This window comes from Meriones unguiculatus, chromosome 11 (genome assembly GCF_030254825.1).
Source record: "Meriones unguiculatus strain TT.TT164.6M chromosome 11, Bangor_MerUng_6.1, whole genome shotgun sequence".
In the NCBI taxonomy this organism is placed as follows: domain Eukaryota; kingdom Metazoa; phylum Chordata; class Mammalia; order Rodentia; family Muridae; genus Meriones; species Meriones unguiculatus.
Genome location: NC_083359.1, coordinates 94474934 through 94489238, shown reverse-complemented (window position 1 = coordinate 94489238; position 14305 = coordinate 94474934). Strand labels below are relative to the sequence as shown.

The following is a 14305-nucleotide window of genomic DNA, read 5'->3' as shown; positions in this document are numbered from 1 at the left end:
GATAGGGAGAAGGATAACACTAAGCAACAAGAGGACCAGCCTAAAAAGCGCTAACATATGTTAAACTGTGTATGATGCTTATTACACATCACGTACATAATACACAGCATAATAATTTACACATCTTTAAATTAAAGTCATCCTGAAGCAGCTTCCATATGTGGAGAAATATGACCTAACAGGCAATCAAACTGAATGCTAACAATAGTTTCTTATAACAATGTCACCCCCCAAACATAGCACCTGAGTATCTAGACTATTATAGGCTGCATATTGTCAGAAATGATCAAGTAATGCATCTACCTAAAAGTAACCCATCATGCTCTTTCTGTATGAAACTTTTTTAAAATTTATTTCTTTTTTATTTTATGTACATTACTGTGAAGGTGTCAGATCCCCTGGAATTGGTGTTACAGACAGTTGTGAGCTGCCATGCGGTTGCTGGGAATTGAACATGGGTCCTTTGAAAGAACAGACGGTGCTCTTAACCACTGAGCCATCTCTCCAGCCCCTATATGTCACTTCTGTATCCACTACCAAGCAATGGCAAACTGCGATTTACCTTGAGTGCTGGCTACCTTGTGAATCCTTCTTTTTCTGCAAACCTCGGTAATGGTTCTTGAAGCTAAACCTAAAGCCATTCACCTACCCTTTGCTATCACAAGGCAAACGACGATGAAAACGATCATACTCAAATGAAGCCTATTAGAGAAATAACTCAAGCCAGAAACTAAAGGCTCCTAGAATAACTTACTCACTTTTGTCATGTTTTCAGCTCAGCCATATGTCTCTCTCTCTAAATCATGACAGTTATTACCGTAGCATCTATGCCTCCCCACGAGATACCAAGTCTACCACACTCAACAAACTTCTGGACTTTTTTTCCTAAAAATAGAATAGTAATATATCCGACTCAATATACAAAAATAAACAGCCAGGATGCTTTCAAGGCCATCTCGCACCCTCACAGCCATTTAACCAAAGTAGCTCTGCACAGACAGGAAGGTATAATTGCCTTGCAAGAACATCTTGGTAGCTGTAAAATGCAATACCTCCCACAGAGAGCTCATGTCACTTATTTTCTCCAGCCAGGCACGTATTGGCCTGTAAGGGGCGGGGGGAAGAAACTCCTGAGTTTATGGATCAGTTGCAGAAGATTATCTTTATTGTTATTCCATTTCTTACTCTTTTATAGAGAAAACTTATGTCTTAGCAACAGCGTAGCTTACTGCTTACAAGATCCTCCATCAATGTGTCCGGCTGCACTTGTGTCATTGCTTTACAATGGGTTTAAACTACACTACACTAATTTAAGACCAGCAAAGTTTCTTAAGACCTAGGGGTGTTTGCCATTTTTTGTGTTTTATTTCTACAGAACTTCAATGTCAGAGCCAGACATGGAGGAACATGCCCTAATCCCAGCACTCACACCAAAGCAGGTAGATCTCTGAGTATGAGACCACCTAGTCTATATACTGAATCCTAGACCAGCCAAGGCTACATAGTGAGACCCTGTCTGGGCTGGGGAGGATTTTAATGTCCATACCGAGTTACAAATAGAATACCACAGACCCAGGAAATTGTTAAGCAAGCACTTTTCACAATAAGAAAAACTAAAACAACAGAATCCAATATCAAGTATACAGAAGTAAAGTCTTAAAACACTCCTCTTATTGGGCAGTTCAGAGGACAAGGAAAGATGTAAAGCCTCTGCTCCACTCAACAGGAGATGCGTGACAGTGCTGGTGGTGGATCTAAGGGATTTTGCTCAGTGAGCCTGGGTTTAAGTTTAAGACACATGAGTTTAAGTTTTGGTCAGACGTTATTCAGCATGTCTGTCCCTTTCGTGTTTCACAAAGCAATATCACCCACCACATGCAATTATTAAACTCAATACATAGAAACACAGAGTTCTACATTCATGGTAGATAATGCAGCCCAACCATTTCAAATCCTAAGGTTCTGGAGAGTAGCCCAGCAGTTGAGAATATTTGCCGTTCTTGCTCAGGACCAAAGTTCAGTTTTCAGCACCCACTCACACTGCCCATGACTCCAGCTCTGAGGCATCTGATGCGTCTTTCTGGCCTCCTTGAGCACACGTACACAGACACACACACATAAATGTAAAAACAAAAATCAGTCAACAGCTTCTAAATCAAAACAACAGGACTCTCACTGTCACTATAGATGCTCCCAAGGTATGGTATCCCATATAAATGGGTCCTCTGGCATGAGGACCCTCTTCAGCTCTACCATTGGGAGAGCAACAACAATAACAAACTGTGTCTGTGCAATGTATGACTTCGAAGGCCCCTGCTGCCTGTTCTAAAGAATCACGGGGTTAACAAATTAGAGTAAGCTGCCTCCCATCAAGATGACCTCTGCTATTTTTTTTCTCTCCTGTGTCCTAGGGGCCTAGGGTGTCCCTGCAGTCAAACCCATTTCCTCATAGGTGCTAAACAAGCACTCTACCATTCAGTTGCATCCTTAGCCCTGCCTTTGCTTTCGTTAACTGAGAAACCAGAATGTTAGGAAGAGATGAGAAGGAAGGAGGAGGAAGGAAGGAATGGTGGGAGGGAGGAAGAGACGTGAGAGGAAGGGATGAGGGGAGAGGAGAAGGGAAGGACAGGAGGGGAGGAGAGAAGAGGGAAGGGGAAGGGAGGTGAGGGGAAGAGAGAAGAGGAGAGGAGAGACAGGGGGAAGAAGGAATAAAAATGCAAAGGGAAACAGATGAAAAGATTTTTGCCATAGTTCTGTAGTGGGTTGCTGATAAGTATCTGTTCCCTTCCTACTTACCCAAACAATTATTTAAATGATACAAAGAACCCTTCACCCTGATGTATAAAAGAGACCAAACTGGACAGTGTGAACATTTTCACCAAAGCACTACATCGCAATAAATGCTAGACTTTCTCAAGCTGTGAATCAGATTCTTTCTGAATATACAAAGCTGGTATTTAGCCCATCCCTGCTATGACTTAACTAGTAAAAAACAATTCTAAGGATTCTATAGTATGCCAGAACCTGATGGGGCCACTGTGGAATAGCAAATATTGTAAGGGAGGAAGTCATCGGTTTCTCTTTCTCACCAACAGTGGAACAGTTGTCAGAGGGGTGATACTGTCTATTAGGGTTGGTAGGTGTCCTCTTGTTATTTTATATTATAATGTTATTTGATCTTATAATTTTAATAACTTCTTTGAATTATTCTAATTATTAGAAACCATATTTTACATTGCTTATGTTTTAATATTTTTTAAGCCATGTAAGAACTGGAGATGTGCTTCAGCAGTTAGGAACACTTGCTGCCCCTAGCCTATCAGGTTTCATCAGTTTTCACCAGGACTGAGGGTGGGGGCTACAGCTGGGATACAAAGTGAATAAATTGTAATAAATAAAAAAAATATTAATTTTTTTTTTAAAGAACACTTGCTGCTCTTGCACAGGACTGCAGTTCATTTCCCAGAATCCGTATGTCCGGGCAGCTCACAACTGCCTCTAAGTCCAGATCCAAAGGATCCAACGTTGTTTTCTGACCTCCAAGGGTACCTGCTCACCCATTCACACACACATAAGATACACACAGATACAAAAATAAAGATTAAAGGAAAAAGCTTTATAACGTTCTTACATTTGGCAAAATTACATTAACTATTAAGTGACAGAAAAAAAAAAACAACTTTATTTCTCCCTAATGATCCCTAATGCTGAATTCCATTACTACTTGTAGTAGAAGCTTTGGTTTCTTTTAAAATTCAGTTATGTTATATAAGTCAGTTTTTGTTTGAATCCCAAATGTGGGATACAAAACTGCCTTAGTTTGTCCATAGCTGATGATAACTGCCTCCTGCAGCACTGAGAGGAGCATGGTTTTTGCCAGCTCCGGGTAGTATAAGTACGAGAGCCCAGAGAGGGAAGGCGGCAGTTTGGAGGAGAGAACACTTCAAAAACGCGACAAAGAAAGAAGAAATCTACTTGCTGCACTGGCCAATTGCTGTTGCTGGACTATTGTATATCCTGACAAGTGAGACTGGTGTTTTCCCAAAGAACCTAACAAGCCAGAACTAAATCTACGGAGGTCTTTTGCCCCTTTATCTTCTAACCTGCTTTCTCTCCTACCTAGGGTTGGCGGTTAGAAGAGATTCAGAGGCTTTAGGAACCCCAAATAAAGTAGCATTTAAACACTAGTGCCTACAACTACTTCTAAAACAAAAAGTAAGACTTGAGGAAAATCAAATTTTACCTATTCCCTTTACTTTTAGGATGGTGTACACATGGTGTGATGTGTGTGTGCACGCACGGGCACGGACGCACGGACACACGGACACACGGACACACACACACACACACACACACACACACACATATACACATATGTACTGAGGCCAGAAATCAACACTGGCATCTTTCTCCAAGCACTAATCAACTTCTTTTTTGAACCGGGGTCTTTCCTGGTATAGTGTTGACCAATTAGGCTAGATTGTCTGGCCTAAGGATCTCTACGTTTGTGCCTTTTCAGAACTAGAATTTCAAATGTGTCACCACACCTGACTTTTTTTTTTTAATATCAGTTCTATCGATAAACTTGAGGTTCTCATGCTTGCATAACAGGCAATTAATCACCTGTACTATTTCCCTCGCTCTAAAACTTCTTCGGTCGGTCTTCATAAGACTGTACTTAAGGACAGAGGTGCTGCTAGGGGGTTGGGTTGAACTCAGATAGGGAAAGCAGAGTGCCTGCTTAGCATACATGAGGCCCTGGCTTTGACTCTCAGCACTCCTACCCATATGTGTGTGTGTACATATGGATATATATATGTATGTAATGGTTTATATATGTATGTGTATATGTACTTATGTATGTATACATATATATGTAATGGTTTATATATGTGTGTGCTAAGAACATAGATAGAGAGTTTGCAAGAAAGAGCCTGCTGCCAAGCCTAAAGCTCTGAATTTAATTCAACAGAAGCACACAGGGGATAGAAAGAACTGACTCTATGTATGTGCCATGGAGTGAGTGCTTATATACACACACACCCTGCTAGACCACAACAGACATGAGTAGTCAGACAGAAAGGAAAAGCAGCTGATGGATGGACAGCATCTGGAAGACAAGGCAAGGAAGACAACCTAGAGAAATCCTGAATGCAAAGGGCATGCTGATGCTGCAGAGAGCACATGCACACGGTGATATGGAAGACAGCCAGGGCTAGCAGACAGGACAGAGAGGACGTGGCATTCACTCGGCCCTTTCATATGCCCAGGGTCTGAAAAATGAAACTCGTGTTCATAGAACTGGAGAAAGGTGAAAAATCAGGTGTTTGACAGCAGATGTTGTACAGAATAGAATCACTGACAGAAGGTCCTTTCTGTCTCTCTCTGTGTGTCTCTGTCTCTCTGCTATGGCTTTGGTGTTTTTCATAGACACTGTCTGACAAGTACCCCATGTTATCCTGGAATGACTGGCAGTGAACTTGTATCGATCTTCCTGCTCCAGCTTCCTCATTACAGGTCTAAGTTACCACACTGGGCTCCCATAACTCTTTTAGTAAGCAGCATCCCACCCATTTCTCAACCAAACCCTCACCATCCGTATCTGGAATTCCAGAAACCTGAAGTGATGAAAATATTTATAATCATAAAAAAATAAAAAAGAGAGAACATGACACACAAAAACCTATTTTTAAGAAATATTTTCATTAACTATCTGAACAATTTATATCCTGCCAAGATTTTATTATAATTTCAGTTCTGTTTTCACACATTTGGCTCTGTCCACTTTGAACAATGAAATTTATTAAGAAAAAAAGTCAGTTGAGGAAATCAATCAATACCAATTAAACACCTGCTATTTGTCAGGCAAAGTGGTAGGTGCCGTGTTGAAGCAGCTTTTCTTTGCCTGATTTAACAGTCCACTCTGAGGCTTACTGCCTCTGTCTGCTAAACTAGGCCTAGTCCTGGAAGCTTCTAGCCTCTGTACAATCTAATCTAGGCCTAGAATGTTTTCAGCCTCTGAGACTTACTGCTGAATAATCTCACCCTTTCTTGTTGTTTCTGAACTCTACTTGGCTGGTTCAACTCAGCTCTTTTGGCTCAAACTCCTTTCCAGGCTGACTCAACCTGGCTTCTCTCTCAGCCTCTGACTAAATTGCTCTGTCTCGCCTCAAACTACCTCTTGCAATCTGTTCTAATCTTTGGCTCCTTATTCTCTGGTTTATTCTGTCCTTACCTCAATCTAGCTTGTTCTCTCTACAACCTGTCTCTGTAAAACTGCCTCTGAATCCCATGAACTGAACTGCCATAAACTCAATCAACTCCACTGCACCGCCTCTCCACACAACTGACTCAGCCAAATTGCCAGAACAGAATTGACCAGAATTCAGAGATCTGCATGTCTCTGTCTCCTGAGTGCTGGGATTAAAGGCGTGTACCACCCACCAGGCCTGGACTTAAGCTTTCTTTATCTGAAACTTGCTCTATACCAGGCTGGCCTTGAACTCAGAGATCTGCCTGCCTTTGCTTCCTGGGATTAAAGGCGTATCTGTATTTCAGCCAGATCACACAGACCTAGAAGGCCTTTGAACATGCTTTGCCAGAGCAGCCATGTTCTGAATTAAAATTCCTCTACAGGACTGCATTACTATATGCCATTGGATCTTAACATTCTTAGTGTGACAGTGTCTTTCCACACTCATCTATATGAGGAACAATTACGTGAACATCATTTAGGTAAATAATAAAGCTAGGAAACAAATAAACAGGATAACAGTGTCTAGGAATGGATCAGCCCACACAGTTTCAGCAACTTTTTAATAGAACCCGAAGGGAACTCACTCAAGGCACCTGCTCTGTTTCAAATGTGCATGGCTGAGAGCCAAGTGCTTGAAGCGCTTAAAACCAGGCCAATCTTCAGGTAACACAGCAGCCATTCCATGCATCCTTGGAGCAAATGGGGTATTTCACTTTGATCCAAGCCACCGTTCTAAAAAACCTTTCAGATGAAACTAAAATGACTTAGGAACAATGTTCTCAGTCACAGCTCTCTTGTCAAATTGTTTCTAATGTTTGGAACCTGGACAGTGAGAATATCTAGGCACGCCTGTTTACTCATTCAGATAAGTGACATGATTATCTTTCTTTCTTTAGGGTGGGAGGTGGTTTTGTTCTGCTTCTGTTTTTGTATTGACAGGCAGGCATTTTTTGAACTCAGAGAGATCTGCCCTGCCTGCTTCCCAAGCGCTGGGATTAAAGGAATGTGCTACCATGCCCAGCTCAACAGCACAATTTCCAAAAACATCTCCATTTATTTCACATATTTACTGGTCATCTGTTCTCTGTCAGGAGCTACCGCTATCAGACTATTCAGCCTATAAATTTTTCAGTGTGATGATTTAAAAAGCGGCATATTGAAGCCAAGTGTAGGGGCAGGGAGGTGGCACCTGTCTATATTTGTAACACTTGGGAGACAGCAGGGTCAGGAGTTCAAAGCCAGCTACCCTTACTAGTGGGATCAAGGCTATGTACATGAGATGCTGTCTCAAAAATATATATATATTCTTAAGAGCCCTGTGAAGAAATACAAACTCCTAGAGTGGCACGGCCTTTCTACTAATACAATAAATAAGGTTACCTTTAGGAAAGCCAAAATGAGAGCCACAAACTTCAAGCCCTAGATGTAAGCCCTTTGTCAATTAGCCTTTTAGAAACTCTGGGGTCCCCTTGGCTTTGTTCTCTACACATTAACAACTACTTTGGATTTTTAAAGTCATGCCCTATGCCCTAGATGGGGATGGATTACTAGCTCAATGCTTTTAGTTGGGTTCCTTGATGTGTCTGAGCCCTGGTTGCTCACAGAGAACATGACAAGGCACAGCTGTACTTGAAACCATGGTAAAGACTACATGTATTTCTGTAATGCACCATCCCAGAGCCTGAAATCCAGCACAACAAATATGAACAACATCATAATTGGAGGCTTTTGCAAGCTAATACCAAATTAATGAGAAAACTCAAATGATAAAGAATTTGGGAGAGTGGGAAAGCAAATAATGATAGCACTGAGAACAGAGAAGTGATATCCAAAAAGGAGTCAAGAAACTATACAGATACAAAACCTCAAGTGACAGAAGACCATGGCCTCTAGCCCACACACGTAAACCACTCCTGAGGGCAGCACTGGTGCTTTCACAGGACAATGATGTGTATGAAGACAGCAAGCCTATTAAAGCAGATGGAACTTTCATTCCATGTGTTTAAAAGGGAGACAGATTAAGCGCATAATTGACTGGAAAGATTCTTATCAAAAGTGATTTAGCATCACAAATTCAATATATTAGATGTCCAAACTTTAATTAACTGCACCCTATTACCAGGCTGGGAATGTAATTCAGTTATAAAGCAATTGCTTATGATACACGAGGTCCCGAGTTTGACACCAAGACCACTTTTCAAAATGAAACCTCTCAAATTCTTCCTATTAAATCCTGAAAAAAAGACATATTTCAAATAAATTAACTATGAAATTTTGAAATGTAATGCCCTAAAATACCACCAATTTATTCACAACTAAAAGGAAACCACCTCGTTACTAAGTGGTTTCATGTCCATCAGAGACAAAAGCTTGGGCATGGAAATCTATATTTGCTTGAATGATTTCCCCTTATGTTTACAGTAAAAAAGAGAAATGCCTGGCCCTCTCTCCAGAGCTATAAAAATAAAGAATGTTGAGGGAAGCAAAGAGATATAATGCCCTCCTGGATTCGAAGGCAGCTGGAAATTAACTGATCTAAATAATTCCACAATTAAAACCAAAAATCTAGTTCCTTAAGGATAACACTAGTGCTCCCTGAGCCCTCGGTAGTTTCCAACATGCCTATAAAACCAGAGGATTGTAAAGCTTTAAAAGTCTCAGATGCCAAGGAAAGGGTCAATCTGGAAATCCTCTGATACCACAATAGTCTCCATGACAGCTGCTCTCAAGAAAAATCCAGCGTTCTCTCACTTAAAATTCACCAATCATTTATTCCAAGGTCAGATAGTCAACCACTACTAACAGAGACCAGAATAATCTCATCAGTTAAAGCATTAAATGCAGTAATGACTTTTCAAAGATTCCTTCTCTGTAAGTTACCATCATTTAGTGCCAAATGTAGAAACACTCGCAATAAGTAAAGGTGACTCAGTAGAGAGAGTCCCCTTCTAGCTTGGCCTTGGAGCTAATCACATAGCATGACCTTGGAGAATTAGTTAATCTCTATTTCCCCACCAGTCATAGGTTAAGGTAAACCTACTCATTGATTTCTTTTTCTGGGCAATACAGAGAGGATAAAATAAGTAAGTGAAAGCTGAAATACAAAGCTCTACCCACTGTCCATTGACGCCTATATCTAATCACCCAACACAAGGCAGATGACTGCCACACAAAAGTGACTGGACTTTTACTGACCACAATAGCAAAGTTTCTGCCCAAAGAGGCCAACAAAACTCAAAACTCACTACAACTCATTACAAAACAGCTCCTATAAGAGGTACACATTTCACATTTGAAAATACTATCAAAATTTAAGTGATGCCCAAGACTTAAGAATACTTTTTTGTAAAAGGGAAATAAAACCTGAATATATTTAAGGTCTTGTGGTCTTTCAGGACTTTGTTCAATCCTCCTTTAATAACTTCTGTTACCTCAGTTCTTGCTTTATACTTGATAAGCCCTGAGGAACTGTCTTTCAGTAGTGTGATATAGATATATACATACAAACATAGATAGATAGATAGATAGATAGATAGATAGATAGATAGATAGCTATGGTAGATGAAACGATGGTAAGCTTTATCTCACTGTACTTCTTTTCAGTGCTGATACACAAACCCAGGCCCTTCTACATACTAGGCTACTGCTTTCCCATAGAGCTGCACCCATGCTCTCTTCCTGTCAGTACTTCCTTACACTTAATAAAATTTGGAAAGCCAGTGCCATGATTCAGTAGTCTGTGCATCGGGCTGTAGCTCACTGGTAAAAGTTTTGACTAGCAAGTGGAAGGCTCTAGGTTCTGTTCTCAGCACAAAACAAAATAAGTTCACACACATAAAAAACATCAACTAAAGAGCCAGGCTTGATAGTACAAGCTGCACTCCCAGCAGCTGAGGGACAGAAGCAAGAGATTCAAGCATTCAAGGTCATCTTCAAGTACACAGGAAGTCTGAAACCAGCCGGAGCTCAAATCAAAACAACAAAAAAACATTATTCCAAGAACTTTTCCATCATCATCGGTAAAAGAATGTGACCTTTCATTTTATAATAGTTTAATTTTATTTTACATTATGTCTAGGAGATCCATGACTACAAACTTCCCGTTTCGGTAAATCTTCACAGTGAAGAACACGAAGGAAAGAAAATAATAATACAGACTATAAAGTGAACAAAAGCTGCTCTTAGGATTCTACAGATCAAAATAAAGAGTATCATAAAAGTGAACTAAAAGAGAGCTTAAGGGTCTGGGGACTGGCTCAGTAGTTGGGAACACAGGCTGCCTTTTCAGAGGACCTGAGCTAGATTGCCTGCACCTTCCTGGTGGCTCACAGTTATCCGTAACCTGGTCCCAGAGAATCTGAAGAACTAGCTTGGCCTTTTCAGGCACTGCACAGACATGGTGCAATGACATACATGCAGGCAAAACACATAAAAATAATAAACTAAAATAAATGTACTTAAGAAAGATAGCTACTACAGCCTCTAGCCCACCAAGAACCCAACTGCCCAACCTCCTGTACCTGCCTCTCAAGTGCTGAGATTACAGACTCTTGCTACACAGATAGCTGATAACCAGTTTATTCAAGTTTTCATGTATTTATCTGAAACCCACCATTACTGGCATAAAATGCTGCTTTATCTCCCCCTGTTCTTTATATTTGAACATTATTTCTTCAATAATCAACATGTTAAACAGGAAGCTAACTAGCAATAGCAGTGAACTTTTCAAGTGATGCTTTGTACCTATAAGAAGAAATAAACAAACTGAATTTCAGTCCAGGAAGGTGATGCTGGTTGGGGTCTATGGCAGAGAGTCCACCTATCACGAGGCTAGGGAAGACAGACAGTATCCATGGGAGCCCTGTGCTTTCAGTTTCCCATCTTCAATATTTCCACCAATTCACAAAACAGAATGACATCAGCAAGGTAGTATCAATGTCCACCTAGGCAACTTCGTGAAACCCTTTATAAAAATGAAAAGTATTTCAAAAGTCTGAGGACTAATTCAGTAGTACAGTGCTTGCCTGAAAGGCAAAAGGCCTTCGTTTCTATCCTTAGTATCATAAAAAAATAACTAACTTAGTATCACAAATAAATAACTATCCTTAGTATCATAAAATTACTTACGGTCTATTATTTATTCACCTTCTAGGAGCATATATCAAACTCGCTTGCATTAGCAAACAGGAGTAATCACTTGACTTCACAAATTACTTGTATGGTACCCAGACCACTACATGATAGGAAGTATATTGGGGGGGGGGGGTGGCCAGATGTAACCTCTAGAATGTCCCGGAATGAATATCGTGGGCCTGTTATGCACGGTTCTGTTCTTTCAACACTGCGAAAATGTGGAAGGAAAAAAGAATGACACGAAAGATGGCTGAGTTAACAAGACACAAAATCTGCTTAGAGGACATGGGGCATGTGCGCTTACAGTGCTCTCTTGAGAAGACTTGAGACGGACAACTACATTTTTCCTTGCACTACCTTGAAAAGAGAACAGAGAACTAGGCACGCCCAAGGCTTTTAACTGAGGAGACATGCCTGGCGGCAAGAGGATTTCCAAATGGCAGGCCAGGGCCTCTCAGGACGTGGAGGGGGCGGGGTGGCAGAGGAAGGCCCTGATTGGCAGGCGACTTGCCACCGGGAGATACGTGGAAGACGCGCTCACCTGTGAACACGTTCTGGAAGCCGTCGGCTGTTGCTGGAGCCCCAGGTGCCTTGGAGGCCAGCACAGGGGACCCGCTACCACTGTCATCCGCAGTAGCCCCGCGGCCCAGCGGGTGCACAGAGCCTCCCGCGCCGGGCGAATGGACTCCAAGCTCCTCGGTCCAGTCGGCAGAGCGGCTGAGGCCGCCCGCGAGGCTGCCCTCTAACCGGTGTTTTTTTGCCGGGGCCGCCGCAGAGGCCAAGGCAGTTCTGGGGCTCCGGCTCACGGAAGGCTCGGGTCGCTTCTTGATCCTAGGACTCTGGTTGGGGGACTGAGACGGGGAGTGATTGGGCGAGCTGAGCTGCCGGGTGGTGGTCTTGATGTAGCAGGGGGTGATGAGTGGATAAGGTTTGAAGCAGCGTGGGCTGGGCGCTGGGCTGCCGGGCAAAGAAGCAACAGCAGAGACACTGGGCCCTTGCATCCCCATCTCTGGCTCTTCCTCCAGCTTCCGAGAGGCTTCTCCCACCTCTGGGACCCATTCCTCCCCTGGAGAGCCTCGGGGAGCATCCTCAAAAGCATCTTCCTCGCACTCCTCATCTGTGTCCCCGGGTCCAGCTACTGGGGCTCCGGCTGCGCCCTCCCCTGGCCCAGCCTCAGGAAACGTGAAGGCTGGTGATGAGAGCGAGTCTGTGACTGCGGAGGGGGCGGTCGCGTAGCCGGGTGTCTCAGAGGCCAAGTGTCCTCCGGAGGACGGAGGATTCTCAGGCACTGGGGACTTGGTGGTCTCAGGCAAGTCGCTTCTCACCGGTGGTGCCTGTTCAGTGTCCTTTCCAGCCTCGCTACTAGGTCCCAGTAAGAACTGGTCCAGGCCCAGAAAGGCACCAGGCTGAGGAGAGATGGCAGTGGGGGGCGCTGCAGGCTCCTCGGAATCCTGGAGCAGCAGCTTCTGCTGCTGCTGCTGTTGCTGCAGGCGAATTGCCTGCTGGATGTCTGAGAGCAAATCCTCCTGCTCCGTAGCCGAGTGGAAGCTATAGATGTCCGTGTCCGAACCAGAACTGGTCCTTTGTCCATCTTGCGCTCCTGCCGCAGTTTCCAAATCCTCGGCTGCCGCCTGGACCCCTACCCTAGCCTCAGCAGGCCTAGGACCACCTGGATGGATCACCTCGAAAGGGTCAGCACACTCGGTATCCGATAGGCCCGTCTCCTCAGCGGAGAGGCTGAGGTCCGGGGTCTTGGTGACTATGGAGTGAGCGCTGTCCAGCTCCCCGCTCGGCAGGGCCTGCGAGTCCAGCACATCCTCCCGCGAGTCACCCGCACCTTTCCCCTTGGTCAGGTTCTTTCTGATCCGCAGGTTGGAAAACACCGAGGCTCTAGAATCCGACTTGCTCTTCTTCTTGCCGGTCTCCCCGCTGCCCCCTCCCCCCTTACCGTGCTTGCCGAGTGCCTTTTTGCTCCCGCTCGCCTTCTTTGTGGTTTCAGCATCCCTGGGCCCCGCGGCATCCTCCGCTCCGCCGCCGCCGCCTTCGTGGGAGGCATCACCTGCGCTCCTCTTCAGCTTCCCATCCTGATTCCCCATGTTTCAACCCCACCGCTGCGCCGCCGCGCCTTGGGGGTTCTCAGGCCATCTCCGCCCTGGAGAGGGCCAGGGGAGTGTCTGGGACAATTCAGGCAGCTGGGTCGGCCGTTGGGAGGAGAGGCCGAGGAGCGCCCAGCTGGCCCCGCTCACATCTGCTGCCGCTTTGCATAATGCGCGGTGGCTCACCCTGCTGCCGTCCCTGCGGCTGTGGCTGCGGCCCTGGCTGGCGGGCGCGAACATGCTCAGTTCAGCGCGCACTCCCCACCAATGGCTGCACAGGACTCAGCCTTGGCCTGGCTCCCCGCCCATCGCCGCCGCCCCCTCAGTGCCCCCTTTGGCTCCTCCTGCAACCAAGCCGGAAAAAAAAAAAAATGTTTGAATCTCTAGGACGTGATGATAAGGACTATGAAGGAAGCTGTTTCTAAGTAGCCCAGACTAGATCAAAATTGGAATCTTCCTGCCAGGTTATCTCTGGCCCTTTAATCTCCACCTTGAAAATAAACCCTGTTGCCCTCATTGCAAGGACTGGTGGTTGGAACATTATCACGAAACTTCAAAGCCCGCAGACCTGCGATGGGAAAAAAAAATAACACAAGAAAGAAAAAGAAAGAATGAAAGAAAGAATAAAAGCAAGAAAACTGAATCCCAATGCCAATCTGAAGTGCCATATTATCAGGAACACACACACACACATACACACTACAGTCTGCCCACTTCTGTATGGCTCCAGTTCAAATACTTGTTGAATAGACAGAATGGTCTTTTTTTTTTTTTTTTTTTTTTTTAATGCTTGGTCATCACTTTGCACGCTCTGTCTGTG

General features: G+C 44.0%; 1 protein-coding gene across 1 annotated transcript in view; it reads right to left on the bottom strand.

Moving 5' to 3' along the window:
- Fmn2 (formin 2) overlaps positions 1 to 13765 on the bottom strand; it is a 312755-nt gene extending 298990 nt beyond the window's left edge. The window contains exon 1 of the mRNA XM_060364725.1: positions 11931 to 13765. Coding sequence (XP_060220708.1) covers positions 11931 to 13485 — 1555 coding nt within the window. The 5' untranslated portion in view covers positions 13486 to 13765. The remainder of the gene's footprint in view (positions 1 to 11930) is intronic.
- Positions 13766 to 14305: the final 540 nt, after the last annotated feature.